At 44.8% G+C, this 23,967-nt stretch overlaps 1 protein-coding gene across 3 annotated transcripts in view; it reads left to right on the top strand.

Annotated features, from left to right (window-relative positions):
* Positions 1 to 23,967, top strand: part of LOC147884326 (uncharacterized) — a 122,356-nt gene that overhangs the window by 75,923 nt on the left and 22,466 nt on the right. For all 3 annotated transcript variants that reach the window (XM_087399099.1, XM_087399101.1, XM_087399100.1), the window contains 3 exons: positions 5,856 to 5,905; positions 6,178 to 6,216; positions 16,622 to 16,732. In XM_087399099.1, the coding sequence (XP_087255225.1) occupies positions 5,856 to 5,905; positions 6,178 to 6,216; positions 16,622 to 16,732 (200 nt within the window). The remainder of the gene's footprint in view (positions 1 to 5,855; positions 5,906 to 6,177; positions 6,217 to 16,621; positions 16,733 to 23,967) is intronic.

Here is a 23,967-nt window from a genome sequence, read left to right as displayed (position 1 = left end):
ACTCATACTTGTGGTATGGAGAGAGAAGCATGCACGACACATGTGGATACGAGTCCAGTTACTGGATGCCTGACCTATCTTTATTGCGGTGTGCTACTTCCCTCCAGACATGTTATCCTATGCACGAGAGGTCACTAGAGAGGGACACAGCCCATATGAGATGATCCATGATGACATCACAGAGTTCTCCTGACAGGGAGACACCCTCCTACTAGGGGACTTCAATGCACGAGCATGAAATAGACAGGTGGGCTTGCTTGACTTCACAGATGACAGAGATCCCCACATAGTCCCGGAGCTAGATGCAGCAGCTGAGCTCGGCACTGTGCAGATGTCCCACAGGTGACAGGATACGGGCGACATCTACTTGAGTTGGGGGCAGTCCATGACTTGATCATCTAGAATGGTCTTCAGAGATGGCCATCATCTAGAGGACTCACTTGTTTCCCACATTGCGATGGGCCAAGTACAGTGGATACCTACTAGGCCCACCAGCCTTTGTCTCACGGATACATGACTTCGTTGTAACCCCCCCCACTCGGACCTAACCACTCATACTTGGCCTTTCATATCTTTGCTACTATGCAAGCCACAAGGAGAGCTCCCCCCCGCACCTAACAGGTGCTCGAATCCACTTTGATTGTGCCCTTGACCCCGCCTAGCCAGGGCGCTTCCGGCCCTACTTGGTGATGATATAGACCTTGCCCGCGCCTCGGACACCCTTGTCTCAGTGGTACAGGACGTTGCCATTAGATCCTTTCCCACGACCCGATCCATGTGAGTTTGAGATGGGAAGATGCCTCAAACCCTTGGTTCGATAACGAGGGCAGAGAGGCGAGAGCTCACCTCACATGGGAGCAAGCCTTGGCTCATTTGATGTCATTTGAGGCACAGAGGATCTTTTGATGATTGACACGCCGCAAGAGGCGGGTCTTTCTCACACACAAGATGGATGAGATTGTTAAATCTTTTCGAGGAGGAGACCTGACCATCGGGTGGGGGTTTTTCTCAGAGAGCCACCGGTCCCCATCACTAACCCAGGTGCGTGGCACACCTATGCATGTTTCCTCTATGATGTCCAGATTCAAACACCACCAGACATGTTCTATATGACTAGGCCCACCACCTGTCACCTGTTCACTATACAAAACGTACGGGTTGCACTTTGTTGATTACACAATCGGAAAGCGCAAGACCATGAGGGTCTATGGAGTAAGCACTTTGCACATGGATAGGAGGTCCTAGCTTGGGTCCTGGCACACATGTTCAACTGAGCTGTGTGTCCCACCCGCTTGGAGCAATACCACTATTGTGCTGATACACAAAGCAGAGGACCCTATGGAGACTGGGAATTACCGTACCCTCATGATTGGCCATACTCTAGCCAAGATTTATGGATCTGTACTAGAGAGGGAGGTCAGTAGTCATACAGAGGCTCGGGGGCGGCAGGCACTAGGACAGGTAGGACTTTGTTTAGCTTCAAGGTATGAAGGAAACGGGCACGACCATTCTTCGCTTGAGTCAAATGTTTCTTGGAGGCGTTGTCTATAGACTTCGACTCTTTGGTACCAGTGGTAGACTGGAAGAACTTCCTCTTGTTCTTCCCACCCGTGTCGGCAACTGTGGTTCCCTTTGCGCTGGCCATGGTATCATCATAAATGTGCGCGTAATTCATGGCCTCTTGCAACGTGGTACACTTGTTGTTCTTGATCTGTAACTTGTAGGAGTCATGCAAACAACCACAAAGAAACCTAACAAGGTCATTGGATCCATCTTTGTAGCTCTGGTCTGCAAATCCCGAAACCTCTGAAGATAAACCTCAAAAGTCAAATTCAGCTTGGACATATCGAGGGCTTTGAGCTTGCCTACGATATCGTAATCTTCCTCCTTCTTCAGAAACTCTTTCCTGAAGACCCCTTCGAATTCTATCCATGTTGCAGGCTTGGGTTGGAGTTCCTTCCACCACAATAAAGCCTTTCCTGACAGAAACCCGGCTGCAAGCTGTATTTTCTTGTCATCTGGGTAAGGGTGAAACTGGAAGTGTACTTGCCACTTGTGCAACCAAGTGTCAACAACCTCCTTGGTACAAGACTTCTGGTCTTCAGGAAAAGGATCTGGAGTGATGTTCGGACCTAACATTGAAGCCATGGCATCCACATGCGTGAGCGCCTGAACAGTGCTAGTCAAAAGTGTGAGTGTAGTCTGAATCCCTTGGAGTTGCTGTGTCAACCCCGTCTGATTCGTGTTAACTTGCTCAAACTTTCCATCACGAGCAGTGGTGAATTCATTGAAGGCTTTTTTCGTAATCAGATCATCGTAGAGACCCTGGTCATCCTCTGCATGGTAGTTCATATCCTGGTCTCCCATCGCAAGCTCAGGGTCTAGAGAATCAGCCATAACTGAATCGAATTTGATGAAGAAAATAGGCTGAGAGAAGAGAAGGGATAGGTGGGCTCGAAACTAGGAGACTGGAACAGAGAGAAAATCTGACGAAACAGAGGGGGATGAGAGAAAGAGGCTGGCTGGTCGAAAGAAGAAGGGGCTGGCGGAGGCTGGCAATCCAGGAGCCGAGCTCCTTGCTGGCCTGCACGGAAATCTGCAGCAGGCGGTACGTGAGAGTGGAATGGTCAAGAGGGGTGTAGAGGGGTACAGACTTGCGCACGGGTCATGATAAGGGGAGGAGCTGCTGCTGCGCTATGCTCTAGAATAGGTGGGCGCAACTCTTAGAGAGTTCAGCTGTAAAAAAAAAAACCCACCCTCCTAAGTTGGAGGGGTGGTGCTTTTTTTAAGCAAAAAAGCCCACCCTCTTAAGTTGGAGGGGTGGTGCTTTTTTTAGCATCAAGACCCCCCCGAATTAGCACAGCCTTGCTTGCGACCTGCTCCCACCCATGGTGCACCCCACAACTCACCCCTTGGCTGCGAACTGCTCTAACGAACTACTCCAGCCTATGGCGCACTCCGGGTCTCTGCTCAGACCGACCATACCTAGGTGCAACTGAAGCGCCGCCTCAGCTCATCGCTTACCAATGATCAGCCCATATCTTCACTCCTATGAGCGCTTCTCACCTACAATCGCTCTCCCCTGCAATTGTTCTCTGGCCCTCCAAGCTACACCTCGTTCTCTCTCTTACCTAACACCTCAGTTCAACTTCGAATTCACTCACCCTCTGCTTTCTCCTGCCTTCTTCTCCTGATCTTAACCACTTCCCAAAACCGATGAACCAAACAAGCACTTGTAGGATAATGAACATGAATTTCGAAATTAGGGCATATCTGGAGAAAAAAGTCGTCCAAAATTCTTGCAACAGAAGTTCCTACCTGAGGAGTTGGCTCTGATACCAACTGACATGTCCCCAGCTCTCCTGAAACCTCTGATCTGCAAGCAAACACAAGAACACACCAACGTGAGGAAACTGAGCAGGCTGCTCACCACCCAACCATGACATCTACGAGATGTGATCCCGAATCAGGAGATGTCCCCTCCGAGCCACGAGCTGAGCTACTGGCACGAACTCCCAACCAGATCCTAACCAGCCTGGTGTCCCATATCACCAGGTGGCGCTGTGAAGCCTGGGGTCTGGAGTTGGGCCTTGGGCTACGCTATGATGCAGGCGCGCGTCTGCGACTCAATCCAGGATCAGACCTAGCGCCTGGGAACGAAACTTGCTCCCATCGGCTCTTTGAGAACTGAACCTCTAGGCCCCTTATATAGACTCGGGCCCCAATCGCCAAAAATAGCGAAGACCTCTAACTGGTTCGTACCCTTGCCACTCAACCCGAGAATCAAGCTTGCCTAGCTCTAAGCCTCCCCATGTTACCCGAGCTAGTCTTGTGTACCCAGTACACATCGGATACCAATCCGTGCACATGACAGCCCGGATGAAGCACATCGAGCCTTATTACCACTTGATTTGGGAGCTAATAGTGGAGCTGATCTATTGCCAGACAGAAGAAAATGCTGTTGAACTTTTCACCAATGCTCTTTCTCGTGATGAGATGGAACATCTCATTCGATGCTTGGGTGTACGTGCCAGTTTGAGTCAGTGAGAGGGAGTGTTAGAGATTGTCAACCCACTTGTGAGCCCTCAAATGAGAAGGAGGAGGGGTCAGTAGATCAAGGGGTTGGTGTGGGTAGGTAGAAAGAATTTAGAGCTGCAACAGACCTGACCCTGATGCTATTGGCAGCATGCAACAATGTTAGGGTTGCACACAGCAGCCCCTTTCCTGGTTGGTTTTCATGTAGGGGGTGCAAATGCACCAGCCGACCATGCTGCTCGGGTTAATCAGACCAAGTCGATCGGGTCAGGTCTGCTACAGACCCACTGGATTGCTGGTTGGGTCAGATTTGACCCTGGTCGGCTGCCCTTATTAGGGTTCAGGTTGGCCTGAACCCTGGCACTCCAGCCCTATAAAAGGGCATATATGCTAGTGTATCTCGCATCCCACAGAAGCCCCTTTTGAGGCATGCTAGAGCCAGTATTTGAGCATCAATCTGCCCAACCTTCGGCAGTCATCTGACAGCAATCCCTTGCGGTGTTGTGTTCAGCATCGGCTGGAAGACTTGTGCTCATCTGAAGCTTCTTCTGCCCACATCTGGCATTCTTTGTACTGTTGTGTCATCTGCGTATATTCTGTTTTGCGGGTTCTTCTACAATGAAGTTCGGAGAGAGTTCGCCATCCGACGGTTGATGATCACTGTCTTCAAGGAGTACTTGAGGGACTTCATGGAAGTCTTCTTGGATGACATATGCGTGAGCTCAACATGTGATGATCACCTGAAATACCTAAGACTAGTCTTGGATGATCACCTGAAATACCTAAGACTAGTCTTGGAAAAGTGCCGGTTGTACCGTATATCCCTGAACCCGCTAAAGTGCCAATTTTGGGTTAAACATGGCATAATTCTCAACCGATCGAAGTGATCCAATATTATAAATATTTCCAAAGTGATCAAAGCGATGTTGTAGAAAGATCGCTGAAATTTGCATGCTCTTCAATACAAACCAGTGAAGGAACAACGAAGGAATAGAGATGGAAAGCCACGGTAGCAACGACATTATTTCAGCCTATTGTCCAATTTTATCTCTGACACCTAGTCCATTTGTAAAGTCTAGATTTAGTATCTAAATCCAGTTCAAAGTCACCATAATTGCTTCTAGAAATGTGTCTTAAGACTTTAAAGAAGAAATGTTATGAAAATTTTAGAGGAGTTTTGCCTAGAAACATGCGTAATTAACACATGTAAAATAAATAATATTAGTATATATAAATATGATGATATACTAATAAAGACTTACATTCTATAGATTATATCAGTAATCTTTATGTAGATTATATTCTAATGCATACTATTATCTAGAGACTACTGTTATATATAAAATATCCAATTCCACATGTGTCATAGTATATGTGATAGAAGGAAGAAGGAAGGAGAAGCTGAGTGTTGATTCTTGAAGACGTCAGGTTGAGCGCTCAATGTTGAAACTTGGAGAGATTGATGAAGAAATATAATGCATGTCATGTCCATGTGTTAGCACACATCTTTCATCCAGGAATGCTTAATGGAGAAGATGAAAGCTCCATGATTGATGGTTTGTTGTTTTGGCTACACTATGAAAAAACTGGCCTTTTATAAGAAAATTAGGGTCTTGTACTTAATATCTGAGCTGACCTCCTTTTAACTCCAAATCACCTAATGCAAAGAGTGTGATGCTAAACAGTAATGAAATGGGAGCTTCTATGCCTTTTGGATGGCTCTGGAAAGCAGGTTGGTCAAGCACTATGTATGAAACAATGGTATCAATACACCTCTTGTTTTTTTAAACTTTTGAGCTTACCACACTTTTTTGTTTCAGGTGAATTTGGAGACAATGGCGCCTCGGGAAGAAAAACAAATGTTCAGGGAGTAAGCACTCTAGTGTCAAGTTGCCTTGCGCTAGTGGAAGGATGCCAATGCATAAAATTGAAAAGAGAACAAAGAACAAGAATAATAAAGAATAGGAGGAAAGGTTAAAACAAAATAATGTGAAAAGCGACCAATGATGAAAGAATGACAGTTAACACCAATTGCATAGCTAATGGACATAGGCTGAAACATAGAAATATTGTGCTGTACCTTAGAGTTCTTCATCATATAAGTATGGCTTGATTTTCGCAAATTGTTTTTTATTGCACCAGGTACATGGAGGATTTTAATACTGCTACACTACCAAAAAAGTATGTATGTGTCTGATCCAATATGGTCTTTTCATTGCTTGTCAATGAAATTGTTATGATATTTTAAATGCACTGTTCAAATGTTTGAAATTATTAAAAGGGTTTGAATGTGAAGGAACCTTGCATTCATGACTTTCTTAGCAAACATCATCAGAACCATCTTCAACAGGTCCTCTGGCTTCTAAAGGACAACTAGTTTTAATGGGAAAGGGTCCAACTTTTGGTTAGAGGGAGGCTGATTACCTCGGGTACATCTTCAGGCCCTCTGGTATTAGCTTGTACCTCGCAAAGGTCAAAGACATTGTAGAGTAGGATGCACCTGCCAATGCACACAAAATGAGTGTGTTTATGGGGATTTGCGAGGCCTACCACAAGCACATCATGGACTTGGCAAAGATTGCAATATTCATTACCAACCTAGTGAAGGGAGTGAAGACCAAGAAGTTGTCAAAGTAGGAGGGTCATCCCAATGCTTTCAATGGCCGCAAGCTGATTCCAATAGAGATCAGGTACAGCTGTGCATTGTCCTCAAGGTGTGGCAGCATTTCTTGCTGGTTTACGAGCTCATCATGAGGACCAACTGTTAGACCCTGCTATGGTTACATTGATGCTAGCAGCCCAATGGTCGGACTGCCAACTTTGAGGGAGTCAGACGTCTTAACAGCTTGCAAGATGATTGAGTACAATGGGCCACTTCATGTCGTCTTAGTTTCAGCCTGCATTGGTAGATCCAGCGCATGATCATATTGTTGGCAGACACAAAGGAGTCCAGGGTACGGTAGAAAAGCTAGAAAGAAGAAAGAAAGAAAGAAAAAAAATTTATTAAGAAAGAAAGTTTATTAAAGTCTTCGGAAGACTGATGGGTCTATGACAGTGTGAAAAACCTGATACAATGAGCCGTGGTAGTGGAGCTACTAAACGAGCATCCACACCAATGCAGAATGCAAAAAATGCAAAATGGCAGTGCTAATTCCTAAGTACAACATAGTCATGTCAATAGTCAACTATATATATATCAATCTCAGCATCATCATTGACATCATCATAATCATCATCATCAGTAGCAGCAAGACATCAGGATGGATGAGGCAGTGGAAGTGGAGATATCAGGTCAGCAATAGAGCGCTGTCGCCCCCCCCAAGGGTGCAGTCCTGGTACGTCTCCTAGTCGTAGCTCTGCGTCTATCCAGGGCCACTGTGACCCCTGTTGGTCGGGCTCCGACCCTGAACGAGGGGATGTCCCCAAGTATGATCTGTGAGTCAACCCTCTGTTTGAGCTGTCGGGTCACAGACTCCGGGTCACAGTCATGTCGAGGTCTTGTCTCGTGGGTGTCTATGTGATCTGGCTGAAAGAACTCCGTGATAGAGCTCTGAGAGGTATCAGTCGAGGAAGAAGTCTGCTCCTGTCTCCGTGCTCAGAGTATCCTCTCCCGGTGTCTGAGTACCTCATGAATGAAACCAGCCAAACATTGTTGGTCTGGGTAGGAGAGGAAACGGGCCAAAACCCCATAACTATCTGTGAAGAGGCAATAGAAACGCCCTCGGATCTCATAGTAAATAGGACACGTGAAGATGAAGTGCTCCTTTGTCTCAACCTCCTGCATGTCACACAGTGTGCATATGCGCCTCTCCTTGGGTAACCGCTCTGCTTTGCCGCTCTCGATACGAAGTCTGTGTGAAGAGACCCGGAACTACCCAAGAAAGATCCTCAGCGAGTGGGGTAGGTGAATCTATGTGTATCCTGGTGGATCAATGAAACCCTCCGCTATGATATGTAAGAAGTGATCTCTGTAGAAGCCTAGCTTCACTGGAAGATCACTCGGGCCCAACCAAGTCCGGAATGTGTGTAGCTGTAGTAGATCCTCACAGATAATCTGGTTGATCTCGTGTGATAGGAGGGGAGAGAAAGGAGCATCCATGTTGTATTGGAATGGAGGTAGTCTGTCCATGTGGAGCCCTAGTCCCGCAAACCATCTCTCTATGTATGCATACTAGCACCTCTGGTCTCCCCCTGTTGCAAGTGCCATAGAAGAGGACAGTGCTAGCCACGGTATCCTGCTACGCTCGGATGTGTAATCCCCATATTCCCTGACTCGGTACAGATACGTAATGACCTGAATGCAGCATCGAGCTGTAATGGGGGTGACCTAAACTCTGCCCGAATGATCTGGTGAGGGACGGATGGCTTACCACGGATCATTCGTGATAACATGAGAAAGCTATTCTTGCCTTGTCTTTACCATGCCTCTTACTTCCAGTTAATGCCAAATGTTGAAATCTTCTCATGGCAACCAGCTTGGTCTGCTCCAGCATCTCTAGATTAAGTATATTGATTTTTCGCCGACAATGGAGACAAGGAACACCTTCTATTTGAACGTAGTGGACAAGACACCATGTTAAGTGTCATGTTGATTCCATGCAAAGGAACAGTTGGCACTCAGGTCACATCTAGGTTGTTCATCAAATATTGGTAATGTATGTGTAGCATTCCAAGAGTCATTTTGGATAGAAACTACAAAGCTCATCAATATGTTTTGGAGAGCTTTTCTTTAGAACTCTTGTGTGTAGCTGAGTTTTTCCCGTAGCTTCTCTCCTCAGATCAAATTATGAAATGTATGGTTTCAAGCAAACACCTCGTGCTTGGTATGCAAAATTTGATGAGCATTTTCATGAACAAGGCTAAGAGTTCATCAAATTATAATTTGTAGGTAATATATTCTCATTGTCTTATATTTTGATGAAATGTCATCACGGCAATAATGAGGAGCTAATGAAATGTGCCAAACAGGACCTAATTGTCGAAAGATCAGCATAGTACTGGAGTACTGAAGCCGAGTATAGAGCATCAACTAATGTAGCCTGTGAGGCTATCCACTTGAGGAGGATCTTAAAAGACATTAGAATTCGCAAAAAGATCGAAGTTCGTTATTGACCGATAATCAAAGTTATATTAAGTTTGGCCAAGGATCCCGTATTTCATGCTCAAACAAGGCACGTTGAGGTACAACAGATGTGAAGCCTAATCCATCGTTCGTCAACGAGGAATCTTGGAAAAAGTGATGAACTATGGACTTAGTTCACTAAATTACCCTTGCGGTAATTTTTGGGTTAGGATTAATAAAAGATTAAAAAGAGTGGTATGTAGATGTTAGGTCTTAGGATAGGACATCCATGATGTTATGTCATGGACAAGGGTTAGAGATTTTTAAGGGGCTGGATATATATGAAATCCATGATGGATGTATGGTTGACACATGGCACCATTCTATTGGTCTATCTTGTGTGGCCTTGCCATGTGTCACACAGACACATTCACCATCTCTCACTCACTCTAGGGCAACCCACCAGATGCAAGTGCATGTGTTTGGTGCATTCTGATGGGTACAATGTGTCAGTGTGCAACATAGGATGGGGCTGAAGCTCTGAGAAGCCACTGGGAGGCTTCTTCCTCCTCACCTCCACACCTCCTCAGCTGGTAAAACCCGACTGACCGGTGAAAGACAGCTATGACTTCAATATCACCACTCTTTAACGACGGAATTTATAATCTCAAAAGCTCTCTCTCACTCCCTCTCTCTCAAGATGCACTAGGGCCTAGGACAAATCGTCGGGCTGGGCCCCCCCGAAGGTCTTTATTCATCCAAGAAAATCTGTTACAGAAGTTCAGAGTAAAGCTATCCCGTAAATCTCCACACTCCAAAACGTGAATAATTCCTTTTTTTTTACAAGAGCTTCAAGCTCCATTCAAATTGGCAACATGCCACTTGTCTAAAATCTAGACTAAATCCTATTACATGCCACTAAGGGCGATTCTGGAGTCTTCAAAGCTCTCGGTCACACGAACCGCCTCCTAGATGCTTGTCAGGCTCCCAATACGCTTAGGAAAAATAATCCTTCCTACCTGCAACAATTAATTAAAGCGCACCACCATGGTACCCATTAATTGTTAGCGCTTTGCATGCAAATAACACACTGTGGACTAATCCTAGTCACGGTGGGCGTCCCCACTGAACACATGTGCACATCTAAACAAATATATATACAAATAAACATATATATATTCTCTGGTTGACCGGAGTCAACACTCTTAATTATAATTAAAGAGCTTTGACCAAAGGTCAAGGCGCCTTAATTATAGCCAAGTCTCTCCAACCGAAGTTGGCACATCTTGGTTAACCAGGGTTAACCCTCTTGGCGCATGCCAAGTCCTGTTGACCGAAGTCAACACTCTGTGACCGCAGTCAGGTTTACTTGACTAGAGTCAAGTATCTTTGACCGTAGTCAATCCTTTGACCATTAAAATAACTCTTTGATCATAATTAACACATATAAAAACTCTTTAATTATGATCAAATAAATGGTCAACTGTACTTTGACTTAGGATATTTACATTGTGGTGACATCCCCTCGGCTTCTATTCAGTTGACCTCAACTGGAAAGCTTCCTTGTAAACATCCAAAAGCCGTGGATAATCGGATAACATATCTTTGTCCATCCACTTGGCATCTAATGCTGTATAATTCTTGAATTTTACAAGATACCTGTAAAACTCCTTACCCTGAGGGCCTTTACGTACAATATGGTACACAATTTGCTCTGGCTGAAGGACTTCCTCCAGCTCATCCACTTCTGGTGGATCTGATGATACTGGTTCTGTAGGCTCTGGTCCTTGAAATTTCTTTAGAAGACTCACATGGAATGCATTGTGAATCCTCCAATGCTCTGGCAATGCTAATCTGTATGCAACCTCATTTATTCTTTCTGTAACCCTAAAAGGGCCATAGTATCTGGGAAATAACTTTGCATACACTTTCTGTTTGCCTTTAAACTTGCGGAGCCTAGCTTTTTCAAACCTCAAAAGTACCCAATCCCCTTCCTTGAGATCTAATTGTCTCCTATGTTTATCTGCAGCTCTTTTATGTTTCTCTTGAGACCTTTCAATTGCTGTCCGGACTTGGCTGTAAGCTGTCTGGAGGTCTCTCACAAACTGATCAGCTGCAAATATTTCATCTTTGGTCCTCAATATAGGTGGCAAAATCACCTTCCCATATATGACTTCAAAAGGGGCATTCCCTGTAGAGCTATGTACTGTATTATTGTAAGCAAACTCTACTAACGGTAGGTACTTTTTCCAGTCTGAACTTTGGTCACCCACGTAGCATTTCAGCATATCCAAAATTGTAGAATTTGCTACTTCACTTTGACCATCTGTCTGGGGATGGAAAGAAGAAGAAAAATTCAGATTCGTCCCCATGTTATCAAATAAAGCTCTCCAGAATAGACTGGTCATTCTGGGATCTCGATCACTAACAATGGACTTAGGCATACCATGATGTTTAAAAATTTGTGCCATGAACAGCTTAGCCATATGATCTGCCTTTATGGTTTTGCGAACCGAATGAAATGAGCTTGCTTGCTGAATCTATCAATGATAGTCCAAATCCCATCATTCCCTGACTTTAATCTCGGCAAATCAAAAATAAAGTCCATTGTAATACTTTCCCATGGTGCCTGAGGCACGGGAGAGGCATAAGTAGGCCAGGTGTCTTCCGTCTATCATACTTGATTTTCTGACACGTAAGGCATTCAGTAACAAACTGATGTATATCTTTCCGCATTCCTGGCCAAAAGAAATACCTCTCTAGTGCTAGAGTTGTTGCTGTAATTCCTCTATGTCCAGCATAGGGAGGTGCATGGCATTCCCCCAAAATCTTTTTCCTCATCTCCTGGGTGATGCATAGGCAATCATCTTTCATTAAATACCCATCTTTCAGGGAATAGTGACTGGTGGATTGCCCCTCTTGCATTTGCTGTAAAATTTCACCAAAATCAGAATCATGAGCATATTGTTCCCTCATGCCTTCCAGGTCCTGATGATAAGCAATAGTTACATTATTGACCTGGGGTCTTCGGGACAAAGCATCTGCCACTCTGTTCCGAATTCCGGGAGTATGGACAATCTGAAAATGATACATTGACAGCATGTTTGCCCATTTCATATGCTTCTCGGAAAGCTTGGTCTGAGTCAAAAAGTATCTCAGACTTTGGTGATCTGTTTTAACAGTAAAATCTGCACCCAAAAGATAGTGTTTCCATGTATGGATGGCATGAATTACAGCCAATAACTCTTTCTCATAGATTCCTAAATATCTTTCCGCATCCCGAAGTCGCCTGCTTTCATAGGCTACTACATGACCATTCTGATGCAATGCAGCCCCAACACATTCTCCACAAGCATCGCAATCCACATCAAAAGACTGATAAAGATCCGGGACTACCAGAATAGGCTCTGTAGTCAACTTTTCCTTGAGTGTATTGAATGCTTTCTTCTGTGATAATCCCGCATTTTTCTTAGTGAGGTCATGTAATGGAGCTGCGATATCAGCAAAATGTCTGATAAACCTTCTGTAGTAAGAACACATGCCTAAGAAGCTTCGAACTTCATGCACAGTTTTCAGCTCTGGCCACTCCTGAATGGCACGGGTCTTCGCTGGATCCATTTGTATCCCATTCTTGGATATTATATGCCCCAGATAGTGGATTTCTTCCAAGAAGAACTCACTTTTCTTGCTGTTTGCATAGAGCTGATGATTTCTCAGCTCTTGAAATACTATAGCAAGATGTTCTCTGTGGTCTTCCTCTGTCTTAGAAAAAACTAAGATATCATCAAAGAAAGTACCCGTAAAATGCCTGTACTTCCGGAAGATGCGATCCATCATTCTATTGAATGTGGCTGGAGCATTTGTTAACCCAAAAGGCATCACTAAGTATTCATCCAACCCGAATGTAGTGGGGAATGCTGTCTTGTGCACATCCTGAGGCTGTATCCTTGCTTGGTGGTAGCCACTCTTTAAATCTATCCTACTGAAAACTGAAGCTCCATTTAACTGATCCAGGACATCATCAATGCGCGGAATAGGGAATCTATTCTTAATGGTCATTTTGTTCAGTGCGCGATAGTCGACGCACATACGGAATGAACCATCTTTCTTCTGTACTAACAGTACAGGGGAGCAAAAAGGAGACGAGCTGGGCTGAATCAACCCTTTGGACAGCAAGTCCTGTACCTGAGCCATAATCTCCTCTCTCTGAGTCGCACTGACTCTATAAGGGGGTCTGTTTGGTGGCTCACTACCAGGCATTAACTCTATCTGATGATCTTCTGGTCTCTCTGGAGGTAACTCCCCTGGCAAAACATCAGAAAAACAATCTTTAAAGTTTACCAGAAACTGAAACTTATCTTTGTCTGCATCATTCATTTCAGCATGCATATCATTCTCTTTTTCTTTTACAAAAACCATGTACGCAGAAATTGCAGACTTTATTGCTTTACCGCATGAAACATCAGATACAATGGGGATAGTGTCCCCTTTATTCCTGGCAATTAAACGCTGATTTTTCCCCCTATGCACAAATTCCAGCACTCTTTCAGGAAGAGTCAACTTCACTGCCTTGCGGTGAAACCAAGGCATCCCCAAAACTACATCATAATGTTTCAGTGGAGAAATGAAGAAGTCTTCCTGATCTCTGTTTTTCTGCTGCTTTTCTGACAGTAAAAGTCTGACAAGCAGGTGAAAATTGCTAGCAGAAACAGTCTCTGCAACTGTCTTTTTTTTTTTTTTTTTGGGGACAGTGACCAGATGGGTAACTACTGGTTACTCTAACCAGACTGACTGGTTCTGGTCTGGTTAGTCTGTGACTGGATAGTTACTGTCTGGTCAAACTGACCAGACTGGTTCTGCTCTGGTCTGGTTTGGTTGGGCCAGCTAACTGGACCTCTGATCAAAGTCCAGCTAACCAGAGTTACACTGACCACGGGTTAGCCACCTGTCTGCCACGTGTCAGTGCTATGTCAGCATCTGAGCTGGCTGCCACATGTACTGCCACGTCACCTGAGTACTTTGCCGCCTGGCTGCCACGTGTACTACCACATCAGCACCACACGTGTGTGCACCACGTCATCTGCTGACCTGCCACATCATTTGCTACCTGGCTAGGCGCCACGTCAGCGCAGTACACGTGTCTGCCATGTCACGAAAGCCATGTCACCCTAAGGTTGAACCTTGGATGAAAACGGGCGACAAAACTCTATACCACAGTCACGCGCCGTCGCGTTCACAGGCTGGTGGTCTGCTCTATTGTTCTCGAAGCGCCCACTGCAAGGAATAAAAGAAAGTTGTTCAAAGCAGATGCAGCTTCATCTGTCTACGCTTCATCAGCACCTTTCTGATAGCATTTGTTGGTTGTGCCGTCTGCGAAGAGTAGCCTTTAAAGGCATAGCTGTAGCGTGGCATCAACGCTGCACGTCGGGTGAGTTCTGTGCCACGGAATCACGGAGAGAGATGGTTTTGGGGCTAGCCTGCTTGGCAGGGTCTACGCAGGTGCGCTGCTTGCATGAGCGCCTACCTATATAGACCAACTCACCACACTTGTGCTGCACAAAATTATTTTGTCAAAACCGTGTTCCGCCATACTATCAGAAGTCCGTGTATCCTCTCAGCACCTGACGAATACTTTACGCTCAAGACCGTCATCTCCAAGGAAAAAGATGAATCCGGCTCTGATACCAATAAAACCCGACTGACCGGTGAAAGACAGCTATGACTTCAATATCACTACTCTTTAACGACGGAATTTATAATCTCAAAAGCTCTCCCTCACTCCCTCTCTCTCAAGATGCACTAGGGCCCATGACAAATCGTCGGGCTGGACCCCCCCGAAGGTCTTTATTCATCCAAGAAAATCTGTTACAGAAGTTCAGAGTAAAGCTATCCCGTAAATCTCCACACTCCAAAACGTGAATAATCCCTTTTTTTTTTACAAGAGCTTCAAGCTCCATTCAAATTGGCAACATGCCACTTGTCTAAAATCTAGACTAAATCCTATTACATGCCACTAAGGGCCATTCTGGAGTCTTCAAAGCTCTCGGTCACACGAACCGCCTCCTAGATGCTTGTCAGGCTCCCAATACGCTTAGGAAAAATAATCCTTCCTAGTACCTGCAACAATTAATTAAAGTGCACCACCATGGTACCCATTAATTGTTAGCGCTTTGCATGCAAATAACACACTGTGGACTAATCCTAGTCACGGTGGGCGTCCCCACTGAACACATGTGCACATCTAAACAAATATATATACAAATAAACATATATATATTCTCTGGTTGACCGGAGTCAACACTCTTGATTATAATTAAAGAGCTTTGACCAAAGGTCAAGGCGCCTTAATTATAGCCAAGTCTCTCCAACCGAAGTTGGCACATCTTGGTTAACCGGGGTTAACCCTTTTGGCGCATGCCAAGTCCTGTTGACCGAAGTCAACACTCTGTGACCGCAGTCAGGTTTACTTGACTAGAGTCAAGTATCTTTGACCGTAGTCAATCCTTTGACCATTAAAATAACTCTTTGATCATAATTAACACATATAAAAACTCTTTAATTATGATCAAATAAATGGTCAACTGTACTTTGACTTAGGATATTTACATTGTGGTGACAGCTGGTTTTCTTAGTTGGTGCATTTTCAGTTGTACAATTGATTCTAACCAATATTGGCATTTCAGTTTGCAGCCATGTGCGTGCATCTATCCTATCTATGTATGGAGGGCACTACAGTCTAGTAGGCCTCCTGTGTTTTCTTTCAAGGTCTAGGATCTCAAGTAACCTCTGGATGTCAAGTCATTCATAGGAGAGTAATTAGTAGCTATTAATACCTTAGGGTGGTTTTTGAAGGGGTTCGCACAGCCTGAGTGTGAGTATCTCTTACCCCTTAAGTTTAGGCGTAGGGCACATTTATAAGGAGGCGAAATTCAAGAAATAGGAACTGATGTAGGCAGACGTGACTATCAAATACTATGCCCATGTGATGGGTTAAAAAGTTCTAATAATGGCTTAAGGAGGGGATAGAGGATCAACCAGCCTCAATCTATAGGAGAAAACAAAAGACAAATAATAGGAAAAAGAAACTATCACCCACAAAGAGGGCATATGGGAGGCGTAGCAATTAGAGGGGAGGGAGGAAACCAGATGTGTAAAAGGAAAAAGGGTGCACATGGATGAGGAAGGACCAGCAGCTGGAATGAAGGAAAACTATAGGGTTCTGGGGCAAAGAAGCTTTATGACAATTAAGATGAAGTCTGTTTGGCTTGGGGACCAGGGGGAGGGAGGTAGAAGTAGTTGCCAGGAGAAAAGGTAATGGATCAGGTGGGTTGAAGGCTGATCACTTTGTTTTTATGGTTGGAATTTGATTTGCATCTGAATGATAGCTAGGATTTTATTCATGGATCATGGATCAATGAGTAGAATGGAAAAGAAAGTGAGGGGCTTTTGTATTATTTATTCTTGGTTGTAGTTTCCACAGGATTTGGGAACTGTTTCATGGATTTTTTTTCCATGCAATGGCAGGTATTATGATTTGGATGCTTATCATCGTCGACAGTTGATGAGAGAAATGGAGAAAGGACTGAAGAGGCAGCAAACTGAACGAACAGAGTTTAATGATGAAGAACAGCGTCGGTATGCATTACTCAACACAGCTTGATGTATTTATATGCTAGTAAAATATATTTAAAGTATGCAGGCTCAATGCTTAATGAACTTGTACGTGTCCTCCTTCTTACATACAAGTGTACCCATGCATTCTATCAGAGCAAAGGATTCCCTGGAATCTACAGGGCACCCTTTGGAAAGTGTGCTCAAACTTCATACCTGCCTTATATTTTTTCAAATAATATAATTTACCATTACGTCCTGCTGCCATCTAATGTAAACAAACGAATATTTTTTTTTAAAAAAAAAAGGAGGATTCGAGTTAATCCTTACATGTCTACTTCCATTTTCATGCCTGCCTTGGTATTTCAGTTCCATCCGTTTTCATGCCTGCCTTTGGTGGTCCGTGTGGCTGGCATAAGGCATTTATTGCCCTTAATGGCTTGATACTTTGGAACTGGAGCTTCTTTCATCATGTTGTCATGCCATTCAAGCATTTCGGGGTTTCTTTTCTGCCTCCAATCCATTCTCATGTGCACAACCTCCAATTTGCTTGTATTTTAGAGGCCCTAAAACCTTGGTAAGGTTTGCACTTCAGTCAATGGTGTTAGGCTTGTGGGTCCTTACCTCATACACCAAATGAGCATGTAATGAAATGAACCAACGTTCGTGTCACAGATATATATACCACATTAAGAGGGAGCGTAGTGTACTCTTGTTTTGGCCCATTGTCTGGTTCAATGCATAAAAATCAGCCAAGTATACCTCTTGCAAGTGCCAGGTTGGGGAGGGGGGGGGGGGTCAGACTGTGGCGACTTTGGACCGCAAGTCCGCCACCTGTTGCTGGGCTTCCTGCTGATCATGCGACTCTAGACCCTCACAAAATTGGTCATTGTCAGGTTCTTGAACTGATCCCATGTGACTGGTTTGCTTGATGAGTCGCACATGTAGTGCCACCAACTATGGGCATAGACTTGCAAGTGCATCCTCGCGTAAAGGATTTTTGCCCTCATCATCCTTGGGATGGAAGTGGAAGTAGTCTTCCAACTTTGTGATTCACTCCTCAAGCTCATTTGGGGTTCGTGTTTCTCCCTTGAATTTATGTCGCTTGGCCTTGTCTTCACATATTTCAGAGAATAACCCTGGCTTTCTCCATGCTCACATATATCCTTGCGCTTGAGACAAACACAATGATAAACAAGCATATCATGGTCGACATCTTGAGGTAGGGCATGATGTGTATTTGACAACACATTATCTTGGGGTGGCTGCTCATGTGAAACACTACCGTGCTGATGAGTGGTGGCACTGACGTAATGCATGTGTCAATGTGGATGGCTGTGTGGCACAGAGCCCACTAGTGAATTGGCATGTTGTGGTTCAAAAGTGTGTGAGTTTGGATGAACAGATCTCCCAAATGTATCAATACGTGGGAATGCGTAGTAGATGGATTTTTCGATGCTTGGCCTCCCTGCCAACCCTTAAGATGACCAATGCCGGTGGCCATTGACCAAGGTATGTAGCCTATATTAGCCACGTGCATGGCCATAAAATTTTGTTCACATAGACTTCCTAAAGGATGGAAGTCACTATGCGGTAAGGCCTAGAAGACCCCTGCTCACACACTTGAGAGTGAGAGACGGATAGACGACAAAAAATAGATCTGTACTATTTTTGCCCAAATCAAGCTGAAAATAGAAACCCCACCACAATTCCAAACAAGTAAGCACACTCCTACTATTGGATGTCAATAGCCTCCTTGCACATTTATAAGATCAGAGATGTGAAGGACAATATCCTATATGGTGGGCACAAGACCTGCTCTTTGCTTTGCACTCCGGATAAGTGAAAACCTGAGATGATTTTGTGATAGAGAGGAGAGGGCAACTAGGCAATGGGGAGCCTAAATTGGTGGATTGGCTGGGGGATCAACTGACAAGTAGGAAGGCTGACCTGCCACATGCCCAACGAATGTGTGTCTGCTGCCCCAACATAAGTCCCTCCTGATCCCATGGGCGTGATTACCACCTTGCACTCTTCTGTTTGGAAGTCAGACGAGTGTTTGTGAGGTAGAGTAAGCTCCCCACAAGTTGTCAATACTTGGTCGAATTCACCATCTCAGACACATCTTCTTTGCTGAGATTGTTCCCGACTTCCATGTGCTTTATCGCCAACTTGAACTCTTCTGTTGGAGACACTTCAGAATCCGCTGGCAGTACTTTTCACGAGGATGTGCCGTGACACGACCCCAGCACTCCTCTTACATGCAAGCAAATACAAGAACACACCACGTGAGGAATCTGAGTAGGCTGCTACATGACTGGGTGTCTCTCAAACTGCTCTGTGCCTCTGCGGCTGACTCAAATGAGTCTGCTAGACAACCGCTACCAAATTATGTGAAGGCTCCTCATCAGGGGGGAGCCTTCCCTGTGAGGTAGCCTGTGAGAAAATCAACCTGTGAGACTGCTATCACTGTCCTCTTGTATGGGGGTGTTCCTAAGAAGCCCTCGTTGGAGCAAGAGCTTCCAGGGCTCGGAGTGTGGGATGAAATCTCTACCACTAGCTTACTAATAAGGGCTTTGAATGCATCCCGAGGTTGATAATGCCAACTTCCTCCTTGTGCATGTGGTAGGATCACCGCCTGCTGAGAACCTTGTCTCTAATTTTCCTCGTATCATTCAAGCGTTCCCATAAGAAGTTACGCACAAGGTGCCTGAGTTGACCCATGCAATTTTTGTGAAAGAAACAACAAGAGGCTATGTACCACGTCATTGCCAAGAGGACTTGATTGGCAACAAGGGCCCTGCCTGCTAAAGAAAGTTTGGCCGAGCTGTAGTATGGAAATTACGCCTCACTCTCCTGCACTACACTTTCCTTTGGGGAGGGCCCTTAAGGTTTGGTCACCTGCAACAGGCAAGAGCGGAGGGTTTGGTATTTTGGCTTCTTTGGTAGTGGCCTCAGATGTGTCTAACTAGGGTGAGCTTATCACAAGATGGGCAGTTTGGATGGGTCTATAGATGGAGGATTCTAGGTTTGGGATTTTGAACTTGTACACCCCTGCTTGTAGATAGCATCGTCTTGATTTTTGGAGACGATTGATTGAGAGTCTCCTAGACGTTGACTTTGGCAGTGACTTAAACAACCTAGAGTTTGGGGAGGACAAGCATGGAGGGGCTTCATTTTCAGAGGTGGCCACAGCTAAGAGGAGTACGTGAGAGCAGTTCTTTGCGATTGGTGGTCAAGATCCGAGGAGAGAGGCGTGTTCTCTAGACTACTTGGTAGCCTTCTTTTCTCCTTCGGTTAAGCATAATCGCGTACTAGAGTGTCTTGACCGGTTTTGGGTAGGAGATTGGGCGATGCATAGAAGGGGAGCCACGGGTATTTTGGTAGATACGACGATGCCAGATCACTCCTTGATTGTGCTTCACTTAGAGCAGAGCCACTATGGACCTCCCCAGGAAGAGATTCATACTCTAGGAGGATGAAGTAGGCAATACTCGAGATTTGGAAGCAGCCAGAGAATCGTGGGTTAGCTACATGGGTGCAGACATGATGCAGAGGAATAGTGAGGAGCTCTAGTCGTAGGATCTTCATCGGCGACACTCTCTGGAAGAGCACGAGAGAGCATTGAGACATGTTTTGGCATCCATAGAGCATCTTAGAGAATAGGACTTAGTCTCGCAGTGGCTTACCAATTGTAATGAGAGCGCAAGGCTCAATTTCTAGGCCACGGAGGTCCGATAAGTTGAGCTCCCTTATCACTCTTTGTGGACGGGTTGGGTACAACAAGGAGACATGAAGATGAGGCAGTTTCTCCAGTCCGCTAGCCCATGTTCAATAGGGACACACCACCAAAGATTGAGGATGCGAGCATGCGGATGCGTTTAGACCCATAGGAGATCTTAGAGATGACCACTGAATTCTATTGGTAGTTCCAGTTTGAGGAGGAATCTCCCTAGGTCCTTACAGCATGAGAAACAGTATGGGCTCAGGTACCGCCAGTGGTCTTTGAGAGCTTGAGGAAGCAGTTGGAGGCAGCATTCATTGATGAGGAGCTTTGGGAGGCCCTCAAGGCCCTCCCAAGTATAGTATCGTTCCAATAGAGAACTGTCTAGGCGAACGATGTCTATTAGCATAAAATGTGTCACGATCTTGGGCACTTCTAATAGACTACTTGGCAAACTGCAACGTCTCTTGCATGTCTTGTAAGAATGTTTTCGCAGCATCATTCTTGATTCCCTTGAATCCGACCATTATGGAAGACTTAGGTTGAAACCCGTACATAAGCATAAAGGACTGAAACTAGTACTAGAATGCTTTGCACTGTTATAAGCAAATTCAACCATGGGTAAGTAGTCTTCCCATAATGATTGCCTCTTGGAAACATGTGCTCGAAGCATATCCTCGAGAAGTTGGTTCACAACTTCCTGGATTCTTTTTAGAATGCCATGCCTTTCCCGAGGCTCTATCTGCGTGAGAAAGCCGGTCCAAAGTCCAACTTCTTCGCATAGTCATGAATTCGAGGTTCCAACTGGGTAGTCCCTTGGTCCATATTTCAGTTGAACTTCCATCTGCCATCCTGACCGTAGATGCATAGTCAGATGGGCTAGTCTTTTATTTCAGCCTCTTTACGAGCTTGGAGTTCATTACATTGTGTGTTGATGCCGAGTCAAACAACACAATGACATCATGATTGGCCACTTGTCCTTTCATCTTGCTAAAAGCTGTATACCCCGTTGCTGTGGGCTTAGAATCTGCATCCGGTCTCTAGGCTTTCCTCCATCTCCATGTCGCACTTTGAGATCACCATCTCAGCCATTTGACGATCCTTTTTCCGTGGACAATCTTTCCACTAATGAGGTTGAAATGCATCCAAAGCTCAAGCCTTCTCTCCTCGCCTTCTCTTTTTGTTCTGAGGTTAAAGAAGATGTTGACCAAGCTTGGGGCTGCCATTGGAGTTACTTTTCTTTTTACATTGCTTGGCATGATGTTGGGTTATTCTACTTGTGATATGCTTGGCTAGGGAAGGGAACCAAGAGGATAGCCCCAAGGTGGTACTTGGTTCAGGAGTCTGTGTTGGTTTTGCCTGCTTGGCTTGGCCACTCGGCTGTGAGACATGTGAGACTGTGTGTGTGTGTGTAAGAGAGCAAGAGCACACACTATAGTGGAAGAGATAGAAACAACATATAAGTCTTGGGTTTTGTCAAAGTGGCAAAACCCTATTCTAACCACTTACCACTAACTGTAGTTAGGGATCCTAACTGTGGTTAGGGGGAAAAACCTCTAATGAGGGAAAAGTGCTCCTAACTCACCTATTAGTCATACATTGGTCACTGCCATGAATTATTGCGATAATTCCAACACCCCCCTACAGTGCCAATGTGATGATGGAAAAGATCCATCACCAAAAGGAGATAAGTTCAGGGTATTGCGGAATGCCTTAAACTTCTCATGTGGAAGTGCTTTGGTGAAGATGTCTGCAACATTGTCATGTGTGGAGACATAGATCATACTGATCTCCGCTACATGCAACTTCTCTCTGACATAATGATAGTGAATCTCAATGTGCTTCGTGCAAGCATGAAACACATGATTCTTTGCAACTACTATAACACTCTGACTATCGGTGAGAATTGGAGAAGGACCCTCCAATGATAGGTGAAGATCAGTAAATAAGCGGCGTAGCCACACACACTCAACTGTTGCTGTGAAAGCTTCCGTGTACTCAGCCTCACATGAGGAAGTAGCCATAGTAGATTGTTTCTTACTTAGCCAAGAAAAGCAAGCATGTCCTAAAAAGAAACAATTACCACTTGTGGACTGCCTAGTGTCATAGTCTCCAGCCCAATCTGAGTCACTGTAAGCATGCATCTACAAGTCACCCCCCCTGGGAAGCATCAAGCCATAAGACTTTGTGCCTCGCAAGTAATGGAAGATGCGTTTTACAGCTTGCCAATGGGCTGTCTTTGGGCTGTGCGTATACCTGTTCACCTGAGATACTGTAAACTGAATATCGGGCCGTGTATTGCACTAGTAAATGAGGCATCCAACAGCCTGGCTGTAGAGTGTGAAATCTATTGATTCACTTGCATCATACATAATAAGCTTCAGCCCTGGCTCCATATGAGTGGCGGTAGGCTTGCAATCTTGCATGTTGAACCGATTCACGAGCTTTTGCACATAATTGGATTGAGACATAATAATGCCACGTCTCTCTTGTATAAACTGGATCCCCTAGTAAAAATGTAACATGCCCAGATCTGACATGTCAAATGTAGCTTTCAATTCAGCTTTGAAATCTGCAATTTTTTCTTCATGTGACCCTGTGAGCAGCACGCCATCTACATAAAGAATTATGACCAAAATATCCCCCCCATCCTTCTTGATGTAGAGGGTACTTTTAGTTGGACTATTATGAAGCCCCTTGCTGGTAAAAAAGGCATCAATCTTGGAGTACCATGCACGTGGAGCTTGTTTTAGCCCATACGAAGCCTTATTTAGCTTGCAAACTTATGTGCATTACGCGAAATTTCAAAGCTAGGAGGTTGTTTGACATAAATCTCTTCCAACAAGTCTCCATTTAAGAAAAGCTGTTTTTATGTCCAATTGATGAACATTTCAATCAAAACGTGTAGCCATAGCAATAACTGATATGATAGTGGTCATCCTGGAAGTAGGAGCAAATGTCTCCTCATAATCAATGCCCTTTTTGTGAGCATAGCCTTTTACAACCAGCCGTGCCTTGTATCTGTCAATGGACCCATCTGATTTTCTTTTTACTTTTAATACCCATTTGGTACTGATGGCATTCTTGCCTGGTGGCAAATCCGCAAGATTCCAGGTCTTATTTTTCTCAATGGACTGCAACTCATCTTGCATGGTATTCATCCAATGCACATTGTCCTTAGCTTCTTCAAAAGTATCAGGCTCTTCCTCATCAAGAAGAGTACTTGCATAAGCTGATTCAAGAGAAAGAGCCCTCCCTTCGTGCCTTGCTGCACTACGAGTTCTGCCATGCAAAGCAAATCTTGCATCATCTTGAGGAATGCTCTCTCCGTCTTTCTGAATGGAAAAGGATGTTCTCCTTGCACCGAAAGTAATCTGCAAGAGGGGAAGGCACACAAAAATTTGTGCCGAAACCTAGAGATGCCAGACGAGAGGACTGAAGAACTCACACAATGTTTGTTCACCATCACAGCCCAAAGATCCGCATGAACACCTAACGACTCAACGTAACCTTGCTCTGATACCAAATGTAACGA

The sequence above is a fragment of the Dipteris shenzhenensis genome, chromosome 27, assembly GCF_047967505.1.
Source record: "Dipteris shenzhenensis isolate YYH24624 ecotype China chromosome 27, Dip_SZ_1.0, whole genome shotgun sequence".
Taxonomy (NCBI): Eukaryota; Viridiplantae; Streptophyta; class Polypodiopsida; order Gleicheniales; family Dipteridaceae; genus Dipteris; species Dipteris shenzhenensis.
This window is presented reverse-complemented; position numbering and strand designations above follow the sequence as displayed.